Source organism: Pipra filicauda, unplaced genomic scaffold (genome assembly GCF_003945595.2).
Source record: "Pipra filicauda isolate LSUMZ 115617 unplaced genomic scaffold, ASM394559v2 scaffold10_size6260569_pilon, whole genome shotgun sequence".
NCBI lineage: Eukaryota > Metazoa > Chordata > Aves > Passeriformes > Pipridae > Pipra > Pipra filicauda.
Window position 1 is genome coordinate 3733396 of NW_024103541.1, and position 14985 is coordinate 3748380.

The following is a 14985-nucleotide window of genomic DNA, read 5'->3' on the forward strand; positions in this document are numbered from 1 at the left end:
TAATTAAAGTTACAATTCACTGTAAAAAAACTATTTGGTCTGCCCTATAATTAGTACCAGTTTATTTTCTAAATAAATTAAGCATTTAAGTACCCGACACAAAGAGTGGCAAGTTTGCTGTGGGATCTCTGAAGCCCTGTAAACCTCTGAATTTAGCTTTATGAGCTGAACCCAAGGGCAAACCAGCAACTCTGACCTCCAAGTCTATGATGTCCTCCTGCATCAGGCTGGTAAAACTTTGGTTCACATGCAGGGGTGCAGCTGAGGTTTGTCCCCATCCAGCACGTGGATATCTGAGCTGACACCAAACTGGAGTTTAACACACTGGGTTTAACCCACCTCCTTCCTATCCCCTGGAAAAACCCTTTTCTGCTCCTGTGGGAGGTGCCTGGAAAGGAAACGCAATCTTGCATTTCAGGCCGAGCACGCACTGCATGGTTTGGCCCGGAAGAGTGCCTCCCTCAGCTTTCTGGTCCTCATGGGCAAAACTAAAAAAACACCCATTTTGGGTCTGCCCAGAGTGATTTTCCTCTTCTTTCCCTTTTAATTTGGCTGCCAAAGTGAAAGCCAGCCAAGCACTTATCGCTAGGCTTTATCTCAACCTGCTAATTAGCGTGAATGCTGAACGCCAGCTTTCAGTAGGAGTTTGCCTCAAGATAATTGTTGCATTATGGACTTTTAAAAAAGCAAAACACAACAAGAAACCCAAACAAACAAACAACAAAATCCACCCCCTGCCTCAAATTCCCCTACACATATGGAGCAGCCACCTTAAATCCTGGGTAGGCAATCCAACATCTCCATGGGTTTTCCCATGGACAGCCCACAGGAAAAAGCAGCATGAATCCCCACACTGGGAAAGCAGCCCCACTGCATTGGGTGGAACTGCACCCTGCATCATATATCAGATGGAGTGAGGCAGCTACAGAGTCACAAATATCCTGCCTACCCCTCCCAGTGTCTCCCATCCCTTTCTAAGGTCCACCCATTGAATAAGATCCCTGCAGACAGGACTCACCTCCAAGCCAGCCTTGCTGCTCCTTGCTCACTTGCAGAGGCATATTTGGATCATCTGAACTTGTCCTGTGTAGGGATTGCAGTCACAGCAGCAGCTTTGCCTCCATGCTCTTGAGCAATGTGCTCACATCCTCCAGGTGCCCAAACTTGGCAGTCCATAGAGAAGGACTAGGGCTCTTCAGCTGGAAGAGCACCCTCCTAGGGCTCTTCAGCTGGAAGTTTCTCTGTCAAATTACCTGGTAGCTCCAAGAAAACATGGAGAGCACTGAAATCAGTGGACTTCATCAGGGAGAGAGTGACAAATTTAGGTTCTTTCCCTGGCTTTTATATATGACTTCCCAGCTGACATCAGAGACATTGTGAAACCTCTCCATACCTTCACCCTCTCACTTTGCATGGGCAAGTCAGAAAGCAGAAGCTGTCCCTGAAAAAGTAATTAATGGTTGTGATTTCCTTTGAACTCCCCCAAGAGTAGCTGCACTGCTCTCCAGCCACCCATAGCCCATGCAGGGCCAGTCATTCCCCATCACTGCCTTGGAAACATGAAAAGTGCTGTGTTACTCTGCCTCCTCTGGGGAAGGCTCCAATGGAAGAGGATGTCCTGTGTATTATCTGTGGCACAATTCCCCTTTTACTAACACCAGCCTACACCTCTCCACTGCACAGGGGAAATTTGGGCAGCAGAGACCCCCAGCCTCTGCTGAGGCACAGGTGTTGTGACTTGTGTTGCGGCAGAGGTGACGTACAAAGTCATGTATGATGGTCCTGTGGGACCGTCATTTTGGTGAGTTTCCTTAGGACCGTACAGCCCCAAAACCTGCTGGTCTAGCAGCTGGTGTTAGTAAAAGGGGAGTTTTGCCCCAGAAAATGCACAGGGCACTCATCCTTAGCATTGGCCCTACCTGATCCAAGATGCAATTATGAACTGGTGAATTATCTACTGGAAACAATCAGAGTCTCTGGCTCTCATCCTACTATTTGTGTGTGCCAAACGTTTCTCTTTTCAGCAAAGAGACAAATGGTTTTAGCACAAGCCGTCCAAAAGCATGTGTAATTAGAATTACACCAGAGCTGCTGCAAACAAGTCATTCCCTATGCAGCTTAAAACAAATTATCTCAGAACCAGGTTTAAGGTGACAGGCAGGTGACACAAAGGCTGAGCTGCCAGACTAATGCTGTGTCGGTTCATTTGTAACATGCAGGAGACAGGACAATGAGAGCATCAGGATCAGCACACTCTGCCACAACCCCCACCGCCCCATCGAGAACCTCATGGTCCCCAACTACAACACCTCTCGCTGCATCATGGCCCCCCAGCCCAGCGAGGACGGGGTCATGTACATCTGCGGCTGCGTGGATGAGCAGGAGTGCAACGACAAACTCATCTTTGAAAACCACACCAACGGTGAGTGCTTTCGTTCGTGATATTTACGGGGGGAGCAGCACCCAGTGCCAATGAGGAATCACTTGTATTTCCAGCAGAGTGGGAGATGCAATGGCAGAAGGGGCTCTTTCAGCACCTTCTTTGAGCTCCCTGTATAAAAGCCAGTTAAAATCTGTACCCCATTACTGAGCCTAGCTTTTTGCCTGTAGCCAAAGCATCCTTCCATGCAATACCTCCAGCCTTTGTCTGGAAACATTAGGTGATGGAAAATCCACTGTATCTCTCGGTGGGCTGTGCCCTTCAGCACAGGGTGAATCAACTGGGGAACCCAAGGGCTGATGTAACCCAGTGTGAGTCAATGCTCTGAAAGCTTTAAATAAATCATGTTGGAGCACATCTTGCCCCAGAACACACCCACGGGAACTGCTGGCATCCACCATGGCTGCAACCCCAAAAGGTGGAGGTGCTGGGGCACAGGGCTTGGCACATGGTGGTGCCTCCCCTGCTGCTCTCCTGGGGATCCCTGCAGCGGAGTTTCTCTTGGGCAGAGACAGCTGGAGCTGCATACACATGTTAGTGTGGCTTGGCACGCCTGTGGATGCTTCTGCAGATGGCTGGAGATTCAACAGGAGCTGTAAATCCACAGGAGGGAAAACTAAGAGGCAGCCCATTTCTGTACCTCAGGAGGGTCATATACTTTGGAAACGCTTCCAACCAGATCCTGAGCCTTTGGGGGCTTGTCCAAACCTCCCTAAGTCCAAATGAACCAGGTTTATCCAAGTGTCCATCAAGAATCTGACCTGTAACAAAAGCAAAGTGAAACTCCTCCAATTTTCCATTATCACAGAACAAGGAGATGCTGAAAATGAGCCTCAGCAGAACCTGCAAGCCAGCAGCATAGCTTTCCTGCAACACAAGGAAAAAAGAAAAACATCACATAAAATGCAAATTCTCTGAACAAACAAGCCACTTTCAATGGAGGCAAATGATGCTAAATTTGGCAGTTCTTTGCTGCTTCCCCAGCCAAACATAACAGGTACACACACTTCTAGGGAGAGATAGTCAAATCCCAAAGCTAGGATATGTAATTTCACACAAAATGACAACTGGCTCATTGGAAATGCCACCCCCAGCAAAGGCTCCATAACCAGCCTTCTCCTGCCAGCTAGCATAAAAAAGTGCTGAAAGTCGTAGAGGGAGCAGTGCAGGTCTTAAACAATTCTCTCCTCTTTGTTTTGGGTCATGGGGCCAGCTCTGCAAGCCCCAGCCTCACAGACCCCATTCTTTACATCCTTTTCTTCTGCTTTAAGGAATCATTTGCATTTTAAATATTAACTTCTGATCATATTCAATGGTATAGACAACACCTGAGCAGAGAAATATCTAATAGAGACAAGCACTTTTTGGGCGGCTGAAGCAGGCAGGTTTTTCTCTATTTCTCGATTCCTTAAGCCCTGCTTTCAGGCCTGGGCTGCTGGGTGGCACTGCCCTCACACTGAGGCTGCAGGGGACTCCATCAGGCCTCAGAGACCACCCTAATGAATACACAGAGGCACCATTTTCTAAAGCTGCACATGCAGGAGCCCAGCGGACACCCTGGGGGGGTGCTGGGCAGGATGGAGCATGCAAAGTCCTTTCCACCTCTGCTCCAGCTGAGCCTGGCCCTGGAGCTCCATCTCCCCTCAGCAGAGATGAAAAGACCCCGGGAGAGATGCTCAACAAGGTGTGAGTTTACAGACCTGTGGTTATTGCCAGAGCAGCTACATTTGCTTGCTGCAGAAGAGGTCTAAGCCCTGCTGCAACCCCTGTGTATCAAAAGACTTCCATCAGGATGGGGCATCCTCATGAAGGAATTTCCTGAAGTTGTGTTAACGTCCCCTTTTCAGGACTCGTGCATGCAGCTCCCTTAAACTCTTTCTTCAGAGTTTCAAAGATGGGATCTGAAGCATCGGGTAAATCCATTAAAGCAGTAGGTGATATCCAGGCCTAATGCTTTCCAAAATAAACATATTCCCGAGTTAGTTATTGATTTATATCAGTTTAGGTTGATCTTGTGGTTTAAACCTGATGCCTATTTTAGAAACGCTTTCACAGCCTTGCAGAAATTAGCTGCAGCACAATTTTTTGAAATTTGCCAAGGAAAATAGCTAAACGCTCTGTTTTTCCAGAACCTGAATTATGATCTGCACACACTGAGGTCAAGCAGCGAGAGTTTTGCTTATGGAATGATTCTTATCCCTCTTCCCCTGGGTTATTATACTTGGCAGAAAAACCTCTGAGTAAGATTTTACTTGAATATCTCTACTGAAGTCAGCATGCTTATTCCAGGAATTGTGAACATCAAAGGATCAGACAATTATATGTTGTGTGAGGGTTATGGCTTTGTGTGCATGTCACCCCCACCACCCCGTGAAAGGGTTTTAAAAGAAATAAAACAAAAGCAGCCATGCCCTGGCAGATGATGGGGTTAGGGTTGTGACAGAGTGAGGAAGGAGATGCCAACACTGGCAGACAGCATTGAAGAGATGCTCCTTTACTCTAATTATCATGCAAAGCATCACAGTGCTGTCCTGGGCCGGGTGGTCCTGCCCACCCCCAGCATCCCTTCTGGCTCTCCGTGTGTCACAGAGGTCCAGCAAAGCTCCAGCCCCAAACCCCCTCAGAGATTTGCTGTTCGAGGCTTGCCTTGGATTTATCACTGTTATTTCCACCCCAGCTCCCCATGCCGTGAGTGCAAGTGGTGCCTGGGACCTCCAAAAGGCAGCAGAGCCACTTAGGTGGCAGCAGCAGGATCTCATGTGCTGCACTGCCCAACCCAAGCGATGCTGGCCTGCATCCCGGACCCTCTGTTGATAAATTGAGCTAAATTTGAGACCAAAACTAAGCATTCCCCTCACTAACTGCCTACATCTGGGTTCTGTGCTGAGATGGGTTTGTGCGGCCCCGCAAAGGGCTGCGCTTCATTAACAGCTTCGCATATTTTCCTCCTCTGCGTGATGAAAACGAGCTGTTGCAGACCCGCGGCAGCAGCAGCACCTCGCCTTTGCTTTCCTCCCCCCAGGCTACTCCATGCTGCAGAGCAAAGAGGTGATCCCGGTGGCTGCCATCAGCCTCCTGCCCCCGCTGCTGGTGGCGGTGATGATCACGGTGATATTTTACCTCTGCCGCACGCAGAAGCGGCGCAAGAGAGCCAAGGCGTGGGGTGGGAAACCGGGACAGCCCCCGGCGCTGCCGGAGCCAGGGAGGGCGACGGAGCGGGAGGAGAAGTTGTCCGTGCTGATGGATGAGAGCCCGGCCGGCGCCAGCCCCAGCTGCACCAGCAGCCGCCCCACGGAGCTGCTCCCCATCGAGCTGGACGAGATGGTGGGCAAAGGGCAGTTCGCGGAGGTGTGGAGGGCCAAGCTGAGCCACAGCCGCTCGGGGCAGTACGAGACGGTGGCCGTGAAGATCTTCCCCTGCGAGGAGTACTCCTCCTGGAAGAATGAGAGCCAGATCTTCACCGACACCAGCCTCAAGCACGACAGCGTCCTGCAGTTCCTCACTGCCGAGGACCGGGGCACAGGGCCCCGCCGGGAGTACTGGCTCATCACCGCCTACCACAGCCGGGGCAACCTCAAGGACTACCTGTCCCGCCACGTCCTGAGCTGGATGGACCTGCAGAAGATGGCGGGCTCCCTGGTGAGCGGGGTGGCCCACCTTCACAGCGACTACACCGTCTGTGGCCGGCCAAAGATCCCCATCGCCCACCGGGACATCAAGAGCACAAATGTCCTGGTGAAGAACGAGCAGGAGTGTGTGCTCTGCGACTTCGGCATCGCCATACGCCTCGACCCTTCCCTCACAGTGGACGACTTTGCCAACAGCGGGCAGGCAAGTATGGCCCACAAACCCTCTCTGGAGGACCCTTTGCAAGCCACCCCTGGTTGTCATGTGGCCACGGTCCTCGCCCACCCTGCTAATGTCTCTCTCTTCTTTGTGGGCAGGTAGGCACTGCCAGGTACATGGCCCCAGAGGTCCTGGAGTCCAGGGTGAACCTGGAAGACCTGGAGTCTTTCAAGCAGATGGATGTCTACTCTATGGCCCTTGTTTTGTGGGAAATGGCCTCCAGATGTGAAGTGGTAGGAGGTAGGAGCATTGCACTGTGGTTGCCATGCGCCTTTTTGCTTCCTTACTCCCACATCCCCACTGATGGCACAGGACCTGATTTGGCGTGGCTCAGGTCCCTGCAGGGGTGCCGATAGCTGGTGGCAGATCCCTGCCACCTGGCTGCCTGCTCTGTGTGCTGTGGCTCAAGGGAGTGGCTCAGTGGTCAAGGAGCGGGACGGGTTCCCAGGGGTCACCTGCTCCAGGCCCTGCTCAAAGCCACCCAGACACTGTGTCACACCCAAGCCTGTGCCAGTGATGCAAACCAAACCAAGCAGGAAGAGCCAAATGTGCCTCCACCTCCTCAACCATTTTTTTCTTCAGACAACACTAGAAAGTTTAGGTTGCAATGGGGACCCACAAACCCTAGACTCAGGCACTTCCCAGAGCTGCATCCTGGCAACTGAAATTGAGTGTAGCAAAACAGTTCATTAACTGCCCTGGTGTTGGCCCCTACCTGCCTTCTGCCTGCTCCACTCATTCCCTTCCTTCCGTATCCCACCTACTTGCAATACAAACCCACCAAGCTGCAAGAATCTCCAATCGTTGGCAAGAAAGCTGCCCCAGCTGCCCTGCATGCCCCATGCCCAATAGTGGGGGGCCCTTGCCTGGTTCAGATGGCCTGTGCATCCTTTGTTCCCAAGCCAGCATCCCAGCCATTCCTCCTCACTCATCTCTCACCTGCATTCATATCCAGGGAGGAGCTAGCAGAAACCAGGGTGGCCTCTCACCTCTGCAACAGGCAGTTTCTCCTTGGCCTCCCACAACACAGGGTTGCTTTCTGTAAGGGCCATTTCTCCTCTAAGCCAATCCATGCCTGCAGCAGGAATCTAAATGCTGGTATTGTAGTCACCCCTCCCATCTTTCACCAGCACAACACTTTTTACCTGCTCAAAATATGTCTCACCTAAAGACAAACCAGGTCCTTTGTAGTGCATCTCTTGGGTTCAGGGGGTGGTCAGATGGTTCCTCGGTGTGGTCTCTGAAAACAACCTTTATGTGAAAACCCAGCACTATGTTTCTGTGTTCAAATTCTCAATTTTTTCCAGATCTGTTTATTTTTGCAGATTGCAAAAAACAAGTGTATTCTTATCCAGTGGACCATACCAAAACAAAGCAAGGAATGCACTAAAAACATCCTGTAATGCTGCTTTTGCTTCCTTGCAGAGGTAAAGAACTATGAGCTGCCTTTTGGGTCGAAAGTCCAGGAGCAGCCCTGTGTGGACACCATGAGGGACATTGTGCTGCATGGCAGAGGCCGACCTGAGATCCCAAGCAGCTGGCTGGTGCACCAGGTAAGCTGGGAGCAACAAGAAAAGAGCAACCCCTGTTGTCCCACTTGACCAAACCAGCCTGAAAAATTGTTAAAGTTATAATCAAAGGAAAAGTGGGCAGAACTCCTCGGCTCTACTTTCAGCTCCATTGTGGCTGGCTGGGCCCACACAAACCCCACTAGACCCATTTCCCTGGTGTATAAAAGCCACCAGCCAGAGGTACAGCAAAATTTGTTGATCAATAGCCATGATTATGAAGCATTTTGAATGCCAGGAGATGGGTTCCAGTTACCTTGAGGATAACAGCAAAATGGAGCACTTCAGTGCAGGCTCTTCTCACAAAACAGTAATTCATCTGAGTCCACCCCACTTCTCCCCTAAACACCTTATCCAGAAGGCTCTAGCTCACGAAACATGCGGTCCCTGGCACACAGCCATTCACAGCAGGTACAGGGGGGAAAGGAAGTGCATCCAGCCTTCTGTCTGCTTGGTTGTGGAGGTTTCAAGCTCAAAATCACCTCTAACATGAGAGAAAGATTTCCATTTCTACAAGGAAAGCAAACCAGGAAGAATCTCCTACGTGTGAAACACCCAGGGAACACACATTAAGCTGAGAGCAGGGACCCTGCTAGGCTCAGGTTTTGCCAAGGGAAGTCTTTGACCAGCCTTCAGAGGGTCTGAAAGCAAAGTGTGTCAGCACAGAAAGCATAACCCAGTGCTCTAGAACACCATCACTTCAGCTGTGATGAGATGTGCTCTGTTAAAACCATCCGCAAGTACACCCAGACCAAACAGCTACAGAAACACAATTCCTCCCTGGCCCTGACAGGATCCTCTGTCCCAGGGCCAGTGCCTTCTTCCACGCACCAAGGACATGAGGGGTAACAGGCACACTGGCCCATGACATTAACATCTTGTGAAAAACACCATCTGCTGATCAACAATCCCATTCACCTGACAAACAAGCTGAAACATCAAGCCTGCTGGCTTTCAGAGCCTTGCAGTGTTCAGTGCATCATTTTGCAATGTCCACCCATAAAACACACTGCCACTGCCTTTACTCTGCCCGGGTGGCACTCAGAGGCAGACTTTTCAAAAGGAAAGATACAGTTTCTTGACCTCAGGAGGCCACGTGTTCCCTACAGTGTCTCCTCTCAAAACCATGTTTGTCCAAAGACTCACAACTGACCTGACTGACCAAAGCTGCAAACAGCATCAAATGAATCCATGGTTTCTACTGCACCCCCAGGGAGTTTATCAGCCAGCCAGTCCATGTCAGAAGTTCACCCAGCCTCTTTCCCAATGAAGGCAAATACAGGAACTTCAAATCAGCACTGCCACATATTTGAAGCCTTTGAGTATTCATCTCAGACATTCACCTCCTAGGGTCTCTGATAAACTTTGAAACCACAGAAAAAATATACAGAGGCTTGGGTTGTGAAAAATCACACTCTGATAGAGCCTGACCATAACTGTGCTGTTCCCTGGGCTGAGGGGAGGCTGACTGCAGTCACCTCCCAGAAACAACATTGCTGTAGTTGGGTTGGTTCAGCACACAGAGCAAGGCTTTTAAGGAGGGAACTTTTATTAGATCAGCTGATGGTCACTGGGGAAGAGGAACAGAAAAGCTATGTTGTGTTCCTGAAAGTTTGCCCCTGACTAATCTTGGCTAATCTAATAAACATCTCCTTTCAAGCCTGGCTTTACAGCATTTTCCGGGCATTTTGCAGCCGTTCTCCCCAGGATGAGGAACTGGGCAGCACCATCTGCTGGGAAGCTGCAGAAAGCCACCGGTTTGTGCCACTCCTGGGGTCAGCGCTGGCTTCCTGTGGGAGAAGGCATTGGGTGACACCAAGAAACTGTGACAAGTCACTCACCTGAATGGGCAGCACCTTCAGATGTTCCTAACAATGAAAATAAGTTTGCTGCAGAGCTCCAGATGGTACTTCCATGGTACTCCTGAGAGCATCAGGATTGCTCTCAGTCAAGCGAGGACCTATGTGTCTGGCCATGGTTGGATTTTTAGCAAGAGTCAGCATTAACTTCCCTGACGGGGCTGAGTCACCCAGCAGCAGCTCCAGGGCAACTGTTTGCAAGTCTGCACAACAAAGACAGCTGAAGAGATTTATCCCAAAGTTTCCCAGATAACTCACTAATGCCTCACGCCCATGCTTCTACCTTGTTTCACACCCCAACACATTAAAAAAAAAAGAAAGAAAGAAAAAAAAAAAAGAAAAAAAGTTATTTAGGCCAGGTGAATTCCTGGATCTGGTTCACGAAGCAGCTGAAAAGACGGATGTACTGGCCACAACTGGAGGGCTGGTGCAGGACAGGAAGGAGCAATGGAAGCTTAAGTCAATATTGCCACTAAAAATCACTTGTACAACTCAGCAACCTTTGGAATCTTGGAAAAACAGACATCAAATATAAAAGCCAAACTAAGTCCATTTGTAAGTGAAACAAGATGCTCCAGTTGTACCATTCAAAAGAGTATCATCACGACTGACAAGGCAAACTACAAATAACTGTCTTGATTTCAGGGTAAAATAACCACAGAAAATCTAATGACTAAACCATTTGACATTGCAAAGCTCTGTTTGAGAACAGGCTTACTTTAAAAGCTTCGCCTAAGCTAGCTCATTTTTGCATGTAATCAATTATCCTCAAATCCTTTCAACTAAGCTAATAAACGAGTGACGTCAGAGGTACTGAAACACACCATCTGTCAGTTTTACTGCACAATCCCATTCTCTCCAATCTGTGTCCATTATGGAAGACAATGGACCTCAGCAGAAAGGTCCAGAAGCACAGATGACACTGACCCTACACGTCTGTAGGACTTGCATTTTCCTTCTGTCGGGGTCCACATGACGACCTCAGGGTTCTCTCAATTGCAAATCAAGAAATACACAAAACCCACTGAAAAACATGAAGCTTTATTTAGAATAATGATTTTTCCACTGTGTTCCAACCTTAGTTGACAATGATGCCAAAAGCAATAGCACATGATAGGAATTACATGGGCAAAGGAAGGTTCAACACAGCTTCTGGTGCTAGCTGTGTTACTAACTTGAGAGTGGGAAAAATACCAGCTCAATACTACCATTTATTTTGTTTCTAAGCCCAAAATATTGACTCTTTTCAGAGCACTACACAATTGGACCAAAAAAAATATATTTCTGGGAGACATAAGCATTGTAACTGAGAGGAACTACATGTGTTCTGCAGCACACTGGGAAGCACCCAACCACACCTCAAGCCAAACACTATTTTGTGATGAGAGAACAAGGTTCAGCTGCCTAACGCAATGAGTATTTGGCACGGCGCACCCTTTCAGAATGCCACTAAAACAAGAAGTCAGATTTAGGAAATTTAATTCCAAACTCACCCCACCCATACCCTCCCTCCAGGTGTAACAGCCAGGGCACAGGCTGGAACCTAGAGGCCTGGGCTTACCCACCATCCTGCAGGTCACCATTTGCACCTCCTCTGTCCCTCCTGATTTTAGGATGCTCTGAATGGGCAAGGCTGAGACAGGAGATGGAGGGCCTGTTTCCTTCCAGCCCTTATTTAAGTCCCACAGCCAACACAAGCCAACTTCCAGCAAGGATTTCCAGGGAGCTTGGGAAGTGCTAGGGAGCAGATCCTGGGTGAGCTGAGGCTGCTGCTCTAACACAGGCAGTGCCAGTAATGGTGGAAGCACCAGCACTTGCCACAACTTACCAAGGCTGTTTCCTTTTGGCCAAAACCAGCCTTTATGCAGGAGGCTGTCAGAAGTCGCAATAAAACACTGTTAGATCAGCTCCTCTTCCTCCTGCCTTCAGATCGTAATCTGAGCCCTTCTGCCCACAGGGGATGCGCTTTCTGTGCGACACCATCACGGAGTGCTGGGACCACGACCCCGAGGCTCGGCTCACTGCCCACTGCGTGGCCGAGCGCTTCAACCTGATGGCACAGATGGACTGCGACGACATCCTCAACAACAACACCGACAACGAGGCCAGCAAAACAGCTTCTCCAGGTCGGGAGCACCAGGACAGCGATGGGAGCACGAATACGCAGTGACACAGCAGGCAAAAACCCTCATAACGAGGAACAAGAGGATGAGGGAGAAGCACTTAGCCCATGAGGGGAAAAAGAATCACCTCACTGTGTTTTTCAAAATGGAACTAAGATCTAGTACATAACTTATTTATAAGATCTGTTTCCTCCCACAGATACAGTGACCTGTGGAATCAATACTTTGGTTACAGTGCAACATTATATATGAACTGATTTTGTACTTACTTTAAATGTATAATGATGCCAAAGCATTCTTTTTATTATTTTTTAAAATAATAATGTTTAATCTTTTATTAATAAGCACCTGAATTCCATGTCTATCTTTTTTAAGTCCTTGTATACTGCCCTCGTGAGTTTCTTTTCCAACTGCTTAATCTGCAGACAACAAGACAATTTTCCTTTTTTAATGGCCTACACACACACAAAACCCCTGTTGTAGCAGCAAAAAAAAATCTTGAAATGTAATATACCCTCAATGGAAGAAACACTGGCACACAAGAAAATTATTCATTGATCAGAGTCCTTAATATTGTGCAAAATAATCCACTCTGCAAAAGCCTGATACGCTGCAACTCCAACACACCTTTTCTCACTGGTGAATTCCTGAGTGTCCTTGATAGTTCAGGTGAAGTTTCTTTGATAGAAATGTGAGTCACCAGTGTAGACACCGCTGCTTCACACTAAAATCTCCCCATGCAGGGTATCTAGACAACTCCTTCCCCCATCAGACCAGTTTCCAGCCTCCTCTAGCCAGATCTGTGCTACAGTAACAGTGTCAACACAAAAGTGTTGGCTAATTCTTCTTGCAACTCTCGCACCCCTCTGCTGAGTTTACCCCCCCCCCCCCCCCCGAGGAAACTCAGTAAGACAGAACTCAGACCTTTATTCCCATAATCACCACACCAAGCCAGGCTGCCTCTATTCTGGAAAGCAATTAAGGAAAGGTAAGTAATAACTTGCTCTGAACCCTGGCACTGTGCAAATTCCTCCACCCTTGGGAGCAAAAGGGAATAGAAACCGTAAGCGATCCTAAGCCCTGCACGCCCATACCTGACACCTACACAGAGGTGTATCTTTCAGGATAGCACTGGAGAGGAATTCCTGGCTTGCCACCACGCAGCTGCATGGATCAGCCCTGAAAGAGGGGAAAGGAGCAAACTGTACAGCAGCCACGAGCTTTCTACAGCCGAGGCTCCCCAGTGTGGAGCAGGGAAGCAGATCTGCAGGGCTGGTTTGGTTTACTAAAATGCTGTGACAGCACCAACCCATACAAAAAGGTTTTCTTCTCTAGCTATTGTTTCCACCTCTTTGGACTGTTTCCACAGCTCCTAAATTAAAAGCCTAGAACCAAATTGTCCCTAAATCCTTCAAAGGACAGAAGGGGAATGAACTAGGTTACATGAAATTTAAATAACAAAAAATTTGCTTAGCTACCACATATAAAACTCCACCTGCAACTGTGACCACACCTGTCATTCTCACTAATCTTCACCTGGCTGCTACCTCCTGTCATTTTACAATTTTTCAAGTTAACCCTTTTCTCTTGAATCACATCATCCCCAGTTCCCCACAAATACACTTTTTCCACCCACCTGACTTCAGTCTCATTTTCTTAATACATTTAACCACTGCTCTAGCCTATGGGGCAGCTTTTCTGTCATGAATATAAAAACCACAGGAACACACCAAACTCCCCTCAGGCTGTCCAATCTTTCCTTCTCATAATATTTCATGCAGAGTTTTCGTACCAAGTTGTTTGGATACACTGATAAATATGTTTACTTGGTCTTCCAAGTTCGGCTCAAGAGGCTTTAAAAGGCACTCTGACCTGTTTTTCCCACAGATGACAGGGACAGAGGGACCAGCCTGTGCAAACCAGACACTTGAAAGCTGCATCTGATTCTGATGGCTGAAATCCAGATTTTCCTGGGGAGACAGACTTCATCCTAGGCTTGATAGTTTACACTGTAAATATGCTGAAAACTCAATCTTTCTCCTACCTTTTGCCTAAAACCTTGAACAACCTAATTTGCATATTGCATTTTTTTTCATAAAACACAAATCCATCAGGATCACATGCCTGAATGCCTGCATTAAATAGGAGTGACTTGTCACACTCTGTTTTCCATGAGCAGCAGGCTGCACAGCACCTCTGAAGAAAGCCACTTACTTAAGCTCCAAGAGCTGTTTACAATTCAGGGAGCCTAAAACCACTGAGATCAATCAATCAGAACTTTGCTCTTAAATTCAGTGGAGCCCAATCAGGCCAAAAAGACAGAAGGGATCATAAGCCAAAGTCCTACATTTTGCCATGCTCCCTGTTGAACACACTGTGGTTCTAGCAAATGTCTACATAGGAAGCAGCAGTGAGCCCTTCCCTGCGCTCCAGAAGGTACAAGATGGAAACAACAGCAGTTATGCAAGAGAATCAAATCTGGTCAGAGTTAAAAATACATCCATTAGTCCGCAGGGTGCTTGCAACTCCCAGAAGAATCACAATTACAATTTAAGCTGGATGTATGGTGCCTAGTTGTTTTTTGGTTTTTTTTAACTGTTTTCAACTATGTCCTTTGTTTTGAGAAGTAGAAATCTGCATCCTAACTAAATCCACATCAGGAACCATTCCAGTTCTGGTGATCATCTGAGAAAGGAAGGTTTTACCTTCTTTTTTCCTAGCAGCATCTCCATGTTAAAAGAAATCATTTCATGCGTTTTATAAAGCTACTTCTTCAGCATTGGGTCTATTTTTACACAACAAAATTAGTAACAGCTTCCCTAGTGTGAAACCACAAGCATACCAGATGAGGGAGGAAGAGAAATAACTTGACTGATAATGTTATATAAGGAACACAAATGGGTTTATGGTCAACATAGGAGCTTTTCAGTCTGATTTACAGCCATTACCTTGACAAATTCCCAAATCAAAATTTTAAGCAGAGCTCAGTGACTGAGTCATAAGTCTCTATTTTAGTAAGCACAAGTTTGATCCCTGGAGTATGCTCAGCTGAAAAAGGTTTATTTTTGCTCTGATCACTGCAATATTAAAAGCTGGACCTTGCACCACAGCCCTTTCTGTTTGTTTAAATCAAATGTGCCAAGTGATAC

The 14985-nt window shown here is 47.9% G+C and overlaps 1 protein-coding gene across 1 annotated transcript in view; it reads left to right on the forward strand.

Moving 5' to 3' along the window:
* LOC113989228 (TGF-beta receptor type-2-like) overlaps positions 1–12183 on the forward strand; it is a 31653-nt gene extending 19470 nt beyond the window's left edge. The window contains exons 3-7 of the mRNA XM_027723574.2: positions 2220–2422; positions 5463–6271; positions 6385–6526; positions 7712–7839; positions 11671–12183. Coding sequence (XP_027579375.1) covers positions 2220–2422; positions 5463–6271; positions 6385–6526; positions 7712–7839; positions 11671–11883 — 1495 coding nt within the window. The 3' untranslated portion in view covers positions 11884–12183. The remainder of the gene's footprint in view (positions 1–2219; positions 2423–5462; positions 6272–6384; positions 6527–7711; positions 7840–11670) is intronic.
* Positions 12184–14985: the final 2802 nt, after the last annotated feature.